Source organism: Sinohyriopsis cumingii, chromosome 6 (assembly GCF_028554795.1).
Source record: "Sinohyriopsis cumingii isolate HCF-2022 chromosome 6, ASM2855479v2, whole genome shotgun sequence".
In the NCBI taxonomy this organism is placed as follows: Eukaryota; Metazoa; Mollusca; class Bivalvia; order Unionida; family Unionidae; genus Sinohyriopsis; species Sinohyriopsis cumingii.
In genome coordinates, this window is record NC_142966.1 from 32,027,232 (window position 1) to 32,040,117 (window position 12,886).

The 12,886-nt window shown below is 37.0% G+C and overlaps 1 protein-coding gene across 4 annotated transcripts in view; it reads right to left on the reverse strand.

Annotated features, from left to right (window-relative positions):
* The window catches only part of LOC149796582 (nuclear pore complex protein Nup98-Nup96-like), a 142,300-nt gene that overhangs the window by 35,044 nt on the left and 94,370 nt on the right, over positions 1 to 12,886 (reverse strand). For all 4 annotated transcript variants that reach the window (XM_089961300.1, XM_089961298.1, XM_089961299.1 and 1 more), the window contains exons 28-31: positions 11,174 to 11,318; positions 7,252 to 7,347; positions 6,085 to 6,200; positions 862 to 1,041 (exon numbers count right to left, since the gene is read on the reverse strand). In XM_089961300.1, the coding sequence (XP_089817426.1) occupies positions 862 to 1,041; positions 6,085 to 6,200; positions 7,252 to 7,347; positions 11,174 to 11,318 (537 nt within the window). The remainder of the gene's footprint in view (positions 1 to 861; positions 1,042 to 6,084; positions 6,201 to 7,251; positions 7,348 to 11,173; positions 11,319 to 12,886) is intronic.

Sequence of the window (12,886 nt, forward strand, 5' to 3'; positions counted from 1 at the left end):
TCATCATCGGCACAGCAGAAAGGCAGTGTGTCATATGTAATTCTGACTAGGTTATCTTTACTGAAATTTCTGGTGCACATTCATCAGAGAGTGGACAATAACAAGGACAGGGTCTGTATAACAGGCCCATAATCAGAGCAATACTGTAAAATGGGTGACAAAGAAAACTAAACTGAGCGAGCATGTTGTAGAATGTAATGTAATATCTTATACAGATTCTTCCAAAATATGAATGAAATCCAACAAGAGATTTAAGAAAAATAAGCAAATAAAAAATCTTAACCAAAAGTGATCCGTAATGGAGAGCACTTTAGACCACTCGGGGCCCCCATAGTAAAGGTAATGAAAGGTTTAGTAATTCTAACAAGTTTTTTGTGTAGTTCAAACAATCTAGAGAATTTTCACACTCTTCACCAAGCACATACAAATTTAAATTTCAGAATACATTAAAAATTTATGTCAAGGTTCACTGTTATCCTAAAACTACTTCTGGGATGCAAAAACCGTTCTTATAACCTGCCTGTTCTATAAACAAATTTTTGGTATGGATAAATCAGATTATAGATCCTAAAACTATGCTGACGACCAACAATGTAAAGAGAAGAAACAGTTGCATTACAGGTTATGTCCAGATGTTCTCTCAATTTGCCAAAAGAAAATGACAAAGGAAATACATGGGAACAAACTAGAGTGCTGAATGAAACAGGGATTTTGATAGGTGGAGATCCTTGTTAGTGCTGGGGTCAATCTGACATGACCTCTAATAAGGTTCCTTTGCATCCATGCACTGCATATCAAGACAGTTTTAGGATTAAAACTAATTAGATTTTGGGATATGGCCTGGTTTTAGTATTGACTTACATTAAGTTCTTGCCACTCCTCAATCTGCTGGTCCAACATTTGGCGAGTTTCAAAGCTACCGATGGCTTCAGCCAACAGAAGAGCTAGTCTGTGGTCACCAGCCTTTTGTGCCAGAGCACACGCATTGGCAATCTGTCTCCCTGTGAGGGAACTCAAGATGGCTTTCAAATAACCCTGGTCCTGGAGAAGAAAAAAACTGTTATGTATGTTATACTAGAGGTCCAAGTGTGCCAGAGGCTGATCACCTGAATGTTATGTATGTTATACTAGAGGTCCAAGTGTGCCAGATGCTGCTCACCTGGCTGACACCTGCCTACTGTGAATGCAAGGGCAGAAGGTCAAGAAATCTGGTTAAGTATGCCGTTTCAAGACACTTACTATAAAAGCCGTCAGCTGCTGTCAGCAATGCTGAAAATGTTAGGTCTAACTGCACAAGCAATAGAGAGCAAAACTATATTTGTAACCATTTATCAAGAAAAGCAAAAAGTTGTTACTCATAATCTTCCAGTTGGTTAAGTTTTAACAGCTATGCGGATAATAAATTCATAATTTTGGGATTGATATCTTCAAGTTCAAATGATTATTCCCAAAATAATTGTGAACACTTCATTGATTTTTAAGTTGAATCTTGTTCTTTCTTTTTGGAATTGTAAAATTGGGGTTCCTATGTGTAGCCCTCACATACATTTAGCAACGAAATCATTTAAACCTGATTCAGTATTAACACAATTAAGTAAAGGACTTTGTTTTATGTATAATGGCAGATATAAAAGTGCCTATCAAACATGACACACTGCAATGGGAGGCTACACATCATCTAGCAATCAGAAAACACTCTGACTTTTCTACAAATGATTGGAGTACAGTAGCTGCCATAGGAAACACATGTATATGTCTCCCTTGATAACTCACAAACAATGGGATTTGATAAAAAACAGAGACTACATGTGCACAAGCAAAAAGATTATGTATTACATGACCACTTTTTGCTTGCAAATGTGGATACATTCTAGTATTATTGTTTTTCAAAAATAGAAAGATTTGTTTGCTATAAGTCAAGGCCAAATTTTACCAGTACAAATGCTAATCAGCCAATATCATCTAAACATAGTTTATCTTTTTGCATGAATCAGGGAAAATTGTGTTGTAAACAATATGTTTCAGAAAGAAAATGAAATGCATGCCTTGACATTAACAGCCTTGGTAGCAGATGTCACAAATAAACACCACAACAGTAGTGTAATGCCTTGACATGAACAGAATTGATAACAGATGTCACAAATAAACACCACAACAGTAGTGTAATGCCTTGACATGAACAGAATTGATAACAGATGTCACAAATAAACACCACAACAGTAATGTAATGCCTTGACATCAACAGCCTTGATAACAGATGTCACAAATAAACATCACAACAGTAGTGTAATGCCTTGACATTAACAGCCGTGATAACAGATGTCACAAATAAATACCACAACAGTAGTGTAATGCCTTGACATCAACAGCCGTGATAACAGATGTCACAAATATACATCATAACAGTAGTGTAATGCCTTGACATCAACAGCCTTGATAACAGATGTCACAAATAATGTAATGCCTTGACATGAACAGAATTGATAACAGATGTCACAAATAAACACCACAACAGTAGTATAATGCCTTGACATGAACAGCCTTGATAACAGATGTCACAAATAAACACCACAACAGTAGTATAATGCCTTGACATGAACAGCCTTGATAACAGATGTCACAAATAAACTTCACAACAGTAGTGTAATGCCTTGACATCAACAGCCTTGATAACAGATGTCACAAATAATGTAATGCCTTGACATGAACAGCCTTGATAACAGATGTCACAAATAAACACCATAACAGTAGTGTAATGCCTTGACATCAACAGCCTTGATAACAGATGTCACAAATAATGTAATGCCTTGACATGAACAGAATTGATAACAGATGTCACAAATAAACACCACAACAGTAGTATAATGCCTTGACATGAACAGCCTTGATAACAGATGTCACAAATAAACACCACAACAGTAGTATAATGCCTTGACATGAACAGCCTTGATAACAGATGTCACAAATAAACTTCACAACAGTAGTGTAATGCCTTGACATCAACAGCCTTGATAACAGATGTCACAAATAATGTAATGCCTTGACATGAACAGCCTTGATAACAGATGTCACAAATAAACACCATAACAGTAGTGTAATGCCTTGACATCAACAGCCTTGATAACAGATGTCACAAATAATGTAATGCCTTGACATGAACAGCCTTGATAACAGATGTCACAAATAAACAACACAACAGTAGTGTAATCCCTAATCTGTAGTGTAATCCCTGATCAGAGTTTCTCTGATACTTCCCACCTCATTTTAGATATTTGGACATTTTATTGACAAATGTTGGAATTAGTTGCCATGGTATGGTGGCAACAGAGAGTTGCTTACTAGTCGACCTAGCAAATTTAAACACCCTTACATTGAGCTATACCAGCATGAAATCAATAGACAGATGATTTTTCTCTCAGAAATTGCAATTATAATATTTGCTGTCTTTAAGTTGCTGACAGACAAGACAAAACTAAAGAGCTGATGAAGTATGATCTGGTACTCTCCATTTACATTGCAAGTCACATGACTAAAAAAATCTCGCAACCATTATGTCCATGATATCAGTGGTTGAATAGTCACGTTATATCAACAATAAACCCCTTTCCAATGCAATTCTACAAAAAATGTTAAAATATTAAACAAAAATTGCATAATGCTTATAGAAAGAAATAAAGCATACTTATTTATTCTAAGAACAATGACCAGTCACCTGACGCTGTCACAGCAACCTGGAGAAAACCATATTCATCAAGCAAAGCACATGTCAACATGGTACTCATCTGATACCACCAACACCATCACTCACAAGTGCTCTGTGCTTCGTGGCTTTCTCCAGGAAGCAGCAAATTCCAACTTGTCGATAGCCAATGGCTCTGACCCTATATCCAACATAATGTCAAAATGTCTAAAATGGGGGTGGGAAAGGTCAGAGTGAACTTCGACTATGTAATCCCATTCCACTATCATCACAGTTAGTCACCAGCTTAATTCACATGCAATTAAGAACTTTGGTTCAGAGTTTATTTATAAAGTAAGTAGTTATGGTGTTTCATTTTAGTGGCTTGGTCTGAGTGAAGCCAAATCTACACCAAGCCTGTCCTTTGGCAAACAAACGTGGCTATTAATTTGATTTGAACAAAAAGAAATAAAAGTTGGGATTAACATCGATGAAGCAGAAATATGGGTACATTAGTTTTTATTGCTCTGATCACCAGCAATTAGTCACACACAACAGCGCCGGGAGGAGTGTCAGCTTATTTCCTTGAAGGTTTCAGGCATTGTTTTGACAGCAACTATGCATGATGAAACTGCTTGCCAGGCTCCCAGAATTGCTAAGCTGCAGCAGCAATCCAATATTATGTTTCAGTAATTTGATACATGGGAACTCCAGCCCTAATGTAAGTTGTTCATTTTAATGAACCAGGAAGACACCACTATGCCATCTGAATCCATCAAAGAGACAAGCCGACTCTTCTTCTGGTGCTGTGTTGCTGTTATCAGTCACTCATCAAAGTTGGCAGAGATATGAGATTACAGTTGCATGAAAAGAATAGATCAGCTTCTGACAGACTTTGATGTTGAGACATTTAACTTTCAAGACTTAAAACACATTTTACTGTTTGTTGGTACACAAATACTGATGTTCCCTTTTTTTTTAACAAAACCCGGCATTTATCAGTGTAACAGAAGCTCTGGGCTCTGATATAATGCATGGATAAATACGGCTTTCACATAAGGCATGGGCACGTCAGGTTCTCATATAGTGCACGGCCATATCAGATTCTCCCATAATGCTTGTTCACATCAGGTTCTCACAATACACTGGCACATCGGGCTCTGACATGCATGGGTATATCAAGCTCTCACACAAAGCATAGGCATATCAGACTCACACAAAGCATGGGTATATCAGGATCTCACACAAAGCATGGGCATATCAGGCTCTCACAAAATGCATGGGGATATCAGACTCTCACACAAAATATGGGTATATCAGGCTCTCACACAATGCATGGGCATATCAGACTCTCACACGATGCATGGGCATATCAGGCTCTCACACAAAGCATAGGCATATCACACTCTCACAAAGCATGGGTATATCAGGATCTCACACAAAGCATGGGCATATCAGGCTCTCACGCAAAACATGGGCATATCAGGATCTCACACAATGCATGGGCATATCAGGCTCTCACACAATGCAAGGGCATATCAGGCTCTCACACAAAATATGGGTATATCAGGCTCTCACACAAAACATGGGTATATCAGGATCTCATATAAAATATGGGTATATCAGGCTCTCACACAATGCATCGGCATATCAGGATATCACACAATGCATGGGCATGTCAGGCTCTCACAGGATGCATGGGCATATCAGACTCTCACACAATGCATGGGCATATCAGACTCTCACATGATGCATGGGCACATAAGGCTCTCACACGATGCATGGGCATAACAGGCTCTCACACAATGCATGGGCATATCAGGATATCACACAATGCATGGGCATATCAAACTCTCACACAATGCATGGGCATATCAGGCTCTCACAAAATGCATGGGCATATCAGGCTCTCACACGATGCATGGGCATAACAGGCTCTCACACAATGCATGGGCATATCAGACTCACACGATGCATGGGCATATCAGACTCTCACAGGATGCATGGGCATATCAGACTCACACAATGCATGGGCATAACAGACTCTTACATAATGCATGGGCATATCAGACTCTCATACAATGCATGGGCATAACAGACTCACACAATGCATGGGTATATCAGACTCTCACAGGATGCATGGGCATATCAGGCTCTCACACAATGCATGGGCATATCAGGCTCTCACATGATGCATGGGCATAACAGACTCTCACACAATGCATGGGCATAACAGACTCACACACAATGCATGGGCATATCAGACTCACACAATGCATGGGCATAACAGACTCTTACACAAAGCATGGGCATATCAGGTTCTCATATAAAGCACTGGCATACCAGGTTCAAAATGTTTGTTGTTGAACTTGAATGCTTCCTTAAATACATTATTGATGACAAACCTCATATTTGACTGTCTGTATTTCCCTCTTGATGATATCAACTGCAGTATCTGCCAACCAGTTGGATACTGCCTCTTGTCGAGCCTGGTGGTACAAATAGCTGTCCTCCTCTACATCTGCAAGAAAAGGACAATACCAATCTGCTTCCAAAATGTACATATGGACCAGCTTGCCAGTTCAGTTCTGCCCTGGAAGCTATCCACCGATCATTCAAAGTCATCATTCTAACCCGTTTTTACTCAGTGCCAATCACGTCTATGGGAACAAGGGTGGTGGCTGTTCTAGTTACTTGTTGTTATGGATCTTGCAGCTAAATTTTTCAGTAACAAAAATATTGTATCAGACAGATGGACTGACAGATGGGCTGGCGGATGGATGTATGTATGTATGACCCCTAAATCATCAGAATTATTCCTTAGGTTAGGGGAGCACATATAAAGTTGCATTGAATTATGTTAACCAGAATCCTCAAATGGATGGCTGCTTGCCTGCCCAGAAAGAAAACAATGATACCTCTCAACAATCATTGGCATGTATAACAAAAAACGGCATTGCTGATGCTCTTATGTTTTTTTTTATTTAAGTGTTAGGATTGCATAGGTACAATACTAGTTTGTGATTATATTTTGCAAGTAAGCCCACCTTTTTTCTTTCATGAAAGGAAATCATATACACAATTCAAAATGGGGCATTATTTTGATGCAGAAAGATTCCAAAATTATCCTCATATAATTTCATTAAATTTATGGTCAAAATTCAAACTTGTTCCATATGGGAGAAGCCATAAAGAAAATTAAAATAATAGTTCCAACAATTCATACAAAATGATCTGCTTGAAAGTGTATCTTTTCAATGAAATTTGTGTCCAATTCAATTTCTGACCAAAGAAAAATGTCAAATTGTGCTTCTAAACACCATTATTACAATATATCAAAAACTAAATCCACACAAGTACATCCTGCACAGATGCAGCTATAAAGGTACTGAATAAATGATGGAAATGATATTTCCTAATAAGTTAAAACCACTTAAAGTTTCCATCAACCAAGTGATACAAGGGGAAAAAAAACCAAAGTTACACAAGCAGGTGGCTTATTAATTCACTTGGTCCTTAATAATCTATGATCACTCATACAATTCTAACCAATTCCCAACACAATTACTTACCCATATCCATGAACTCTGTAAGTTTCCCCCATAAAGCTACACACAATTCCCATACATCTCTCATATGACGTAAGGTTTGAGCATCAGGGTGTGAACCTAGAGAAAAAAGTGACGAGTATAAATTGTATATCAACTGGCATACTGGGACTGCATGTGTATGTGGAATGCTGCTGATGTAGTTTTAACTGGATTGCACTGAAAATTGTTGACATTTCAATTCTGTTTTAACAAGACAGCATTAATAATGCTTACCAGACATATTAAATTTAACTAGTGGCCATTCTGAAATTGAAAGGGGTGGGGAAAAGAGCAGAGTTTACTTGCTTTTATTAAACACAGGTAATGACAGTAGACAAATACATCATGATTAAAAGAAAAGACTTTAATTTTGATGTTCTCCTTCATTCCAAATATTGTTAAACATTGTGTTACTTTCTAGACATGGCCAAGGGAATAACATGAAGCAGATAAGTCAATGTCTGTCACCTGTCCAACAAAACATACACAGTTACAACAGTTTAATATCAGTACTCACTGTATAAGAAAGCAAAAACAATCAAAACTTGTATTCAAATTTAAAATCATGCCCTGAATGTATAGAACATGAAAATATACCTTTAACAGTCACTTATGGTGCCTATAAACAAACATTTTGAACATTCAGTGTCATAGCTCTTTGCTTATGTTTCAAAACCCTGGCAAATGGTTTTGGTGATCAAGGGAAGTAATTTGCAAGTGTCGCTGGTGTAAAGATCAGTGGTATCAGCCTGTACTTCTGAGCCAGGGCTAGAAATACAGCATGTCTTGAACTTGGGGTATCCTGAAAATTTATTCAGGTAATTAAAATCTACTGGCACAGAATTCTGCAAGGAATCTAAATTCAAAGACTTTTCCCAAACTTTCAAAGACCACAAACATTGATTTTCCAAGACCTATTTTCACTAACATTTTGTATACAGGTTATGTCAGCAAACAACGAATGCAAAATACTACAATACTGTTTAATGATGAAATTCAAACAATAATTAATTTCCTATATTTGCTTTATAATAATCTGGAAGACAGGTTAACATTCATTGTTATTTCAGAAATATGTAACTTATGCATCAGATTTAATACAAAATAAATTATTCTCTAAACAGACATCAGCACTGCCTTAAATGCATTATTATAGTTGCTGTTTTTTCTTTTCATTCATTATGGAAAGAGAAACCACCACTGTCATCTTTTCCTCTGCTCTTCTCCTAAGAGCATTTGACTCTGTGACAAGCACAATGAGTCCTTTTAACTCTGCTTCTTCTGCCTTCCGAACAGAAGCATGTAGGCTGGCAATGTCTGCTTCAAGACACAGCTTTATGTCTTTAAGTTCTTCAACTTCATCCAAGGCTAATTCTGGTTTCTTTTCTTTTCTGATTTTCTCCTTATGCTCCTCCTCTGCTTTCTTCTTATCCAGATAGGCATGGTACTTATGTCTTGCAGAAGAGGTATATGTGTGTGTGATTTGGATTTTTAATGCAGCGTTAACAATTTTTCAGTCATATTGCTACATAGTCTGCAGTGACAGTTTATAATGATGTCTAGCACTGGGGAATCATGCCGCAGACATGTTGCATGATGTCCCACCCAGTCACATTATCCTAACACCAGGCCGACCAGTCCTAACACTAACCTCTTAATGCTGAGAGCCAAGCAAGGCAACTGTAAGTACAATTGCCTAACAGCAATTAGTTTGGCTGGGGAACGAACCCACAAAAACCCGCATCCAAGGCAGACGCTCTAACCACTAGGCCACCGGAGCAGTGGCGGCATATGTCATCATTTCATTGCTAATGATGACTTCCAAAGGTACATATGCTTTTCTCATTGTGTCAATGATTAGCCTTTGTGCTCTGAGGCTTTCTCCGCTGAGGTTCTCAAAGTTCAACATATTCCTTTCTGTTGGAAAGGATGGAATAAAACACTTTATCAAGGCTGTCATCTGTTCTACTGAAGCATTTCAAGGGATGATTGTTCAATTGGATAACTTCATCCACCAATTTTCCATACTGAGTCAACACTGAATCACACCAGGACTCTACTTCTCTTCCTGCCTCAGACATAAAATTCTGAGGACCCTATGGAGTTTTGCTTGTACCTTTTCATTATCTGACAATGTACAAAACACATTTTGTTTAGATGTTTTATCCTTTTTCAGCCATTCTTGTATCTCTCTTGTTCAAGCCAGATATCACTGAAAGAGCAAAGACCTAGCGCTTTTGAACACGAGGTGAAACAAAACTGAAGATGTAAATCAAATGAACATATTTTGAATCCTCGAACATGTGTTACTTTCGCGCACTTTCTACATAGTGAGCACTTGTTCAATGTAACCAAAATTCAACTGGCTGAAGTCTTGTTAAAAACAATAATCATGAATTAGTGTAATGAACATTTTGACTGGCCAAAGCTGATGGACTCATCAAATCAAACACTGAATGATTCATCAAAAGAAAGAAGCCAGGAAAACCGACTTCATCCGAATCTAAAGACCTTAGGCTATTTTATTTGCGATAATAATAATAATAATGAGGATTTTGTAAAGCACCTAATCTTTAGAAGCTCTAAGCACTTTACAACATTAGATAACACCTAAAAATATACATAATGATATGATTACGAAAAACAAACACCATGAAATTAGAAAACAAAAAGTGTGCTGAAAATAATTATGGTGCTGACATCCTTTGATGAAAGGTGTAGCCGGCTTGCTTTGATGAAGAGTGCATGTGTTACTGAAATCATTGCCAAGGCCAACTTTGGATGGCCAAACAAATGCTCCTTTGTTATTGCGGTGGCAATGAACGTGAACAGGTCATCAAAAGAAAGAAACCAGGAAAACTCAACTATAGCTATAGTCTGACTACACATCCCCATTTGTTTTTACCCCCTACTGATTTCAATAACGAAAACGTTTAATGTGATAAAAAGTGCACAGAAAAAAGTCAGTTGAATCACTGGTTTATAATGTATACCCTGACTGTGACCAGAATGGCAATAATACTGGCATCCCCTGCACCTTTCATGCTTAACAGAATTTCCATACTAACATGGTGCGATATTGCGCACACTATGGTATACTTTATTTCCATCAGACAATATAATGATCTATTCGGTAACTGCCAGATAATTCCATAAATTACCATAATGTTTAGAGTTTGGAAATATATCCCTGTGCACACATGAACACAGAAATTAAACTGCTTGTTAAATCCATGTGACAGTCAAATTTGTTGTTGTCATTCTTTTTCTTTGCTTGATTCAACATTGTAAATATCAGAAGCAGACGACATATGTAAGTACATCTGTAGTCGTGCACACACCCCTTTGTTGAAAACGGACTTGTCCAGGAACTGGAAATAGATCTCGAGCATGTCCGTCTCTATTATATTGAAAACTTCTGTTAAGCATGAAACATGTAGATGATGATGGTGTTAGGGCCACTCTACTCACAGTGAGTTTAGAAATTATAAAACAATGAATGAATTGACTAAGTTTCTTGCAATTTTGTATCACATGAAAGGTTTCCATTATTGAAATTGGTGGGTTTTTTTTTTAAATAATAACAAACGGGTTGGTATAGTCAGACTATACATCCGAATCTAATAACCTTGGCCAATTTTATTTGTGATTAATGAAAGAAATTAAATTTTTGGGGTTTATTTCAATTTTCAAAGACTTTTAAAGACCTCAGTGTAATCTGCTCAATTTTTCCAAACTTTCAAAGCCTGAAAATGCTACCTCTTTTACAAACCATAAGGAAAAGAAGAAAAAAAGTTGTTAAATTCTTTAAAATAACAGTTGCAAACAGGTACAAATTTTAAATATTTATTGAGATCCCAAGAATAAATCTGAAAATATTTTTAAATACAGCATTCAGGCCTACCTGTCTTTGCTATGTCTTCTTTAATCTGTTTAGCATATTGATGGAGTGCCTCGACTCCCATGGCTGGGGCAAACACAGGACATCCATTTTCCATATTACTCTCAGAGTGGTCAAGCTGGATAAGAAGCATCTCTTCATGGTTATGCTGGAAAAGTAAGTAAGCAGTTAAGTAAGTGTGAATGTGTGTGTTCATGTGTTTGTATGTTGTTTTGGGTTTAAATCCATTTCTCACCCAGTATCATCCATTACAACCAAAGTGATGCACTGTGGGAATTTTAAGATGCCATGCTGGAGTTTTCGCTTCAACTGACGGTATGTCTTGCTTTAAATTCTGTATTAATCAAATCTTTCAGGTAAATGATGGTGTATACCAAGGACATCAGCTAACCAGATATCTTTGTTATGGTGCTGTGTAATGTGTTTCATACACACAATGGCTGTACCTGAGACTCGAACCTAGATGAACAGGGGATGAAATTGCAGTCATTAGTAAAGGCAAGCTCTTTAGACCACCCAGGGCTGATGTATAAATCTATATATGTATGCATGCACATATATATGCATGCATATATGTGATTTAATGGCATATCGAAATAATCCTTGCTATTAACTGTCAAATAAGTTTAAGCAACACAGAGGCATAGAAACAAAGAAAAAAGGGGAAAAGAGTGTAAAATCCTTGAAAAGGAAAGTTAAATTATTATCACAGGGTTCCATTACTTTGGAAAAAATAAATTTAAAAAGTATGGGCACCTTGTATTTCCATTTTTTTCCCCAGGACTTTCCAAGATGAAATAGATTTGTAAGGTTCAGTTATGACCCATAATAAACTAAATCAAGAACATTGTGGTTTTGAAAACATGCATTTTTAAAAAAATCAATAGCTGTTTCTTTTTTTGGATATTCCCCCGTAACATCTAAACAAGACAATTATATTAAATGACGGGATGTATAGCCAGAAACAAGTATGACTATTTAAATTCAAATAAGTTTGTGTGCAGTTCATTTAAATTTACACAATAATAATGTGAACTTCATTCTGCTTAACTGTGAATGTTAATATAAAGATTTTTTTTTTAAATAAAAAAAATTGTTTTAAATTTAAAGAAAAAGCCCTTCACAAATATGTGTATTTGTAAAAGGAAAGAAATTTCAATGTAATCTGACTAAGGATTGTATCCTTAATGCAGTTGTTGTCAAATACACCTCGAGTGTGGGATTCTGAACTAACACTTGCCTCAGCAGTGGGTATTTATTAAAATTTGATAGTAAAATTCTGCACAAAGCAAGGTGTGACTGGAAGTCAAATACACCTAGAGTGTGGGATTCTGAACTAACACTTGCCCCAGCAGTGGGTATTTATCAAAATTTGATAGTAAAATTCTGCACAAAGCAAGGTGTGACTGGAAGTCAAATACACCTAGAGTGTGGGATTCTGAACTAACACTTGCCCCAGCAGTGGGTATTTATTAAAATTTGATAGTAAAATTCTGCACAAAGCAAGGTGTGACTGGAAGTCAAATACACCTAGAGTGTGGGATTCTGAACTAACACTTGCCCCAGCAGTGGGTATTTATTAAAATTTGATAGTAAAATTCTGCACAAAGCAAGGTGTGACTGGAAGTCAAATACACCTAGAGTGTGGGATTCTGAACTAACACTTGCCCCAGCAGTGGGTATTTATTAAAATTTGATAGTAAAATTCTGCACAAA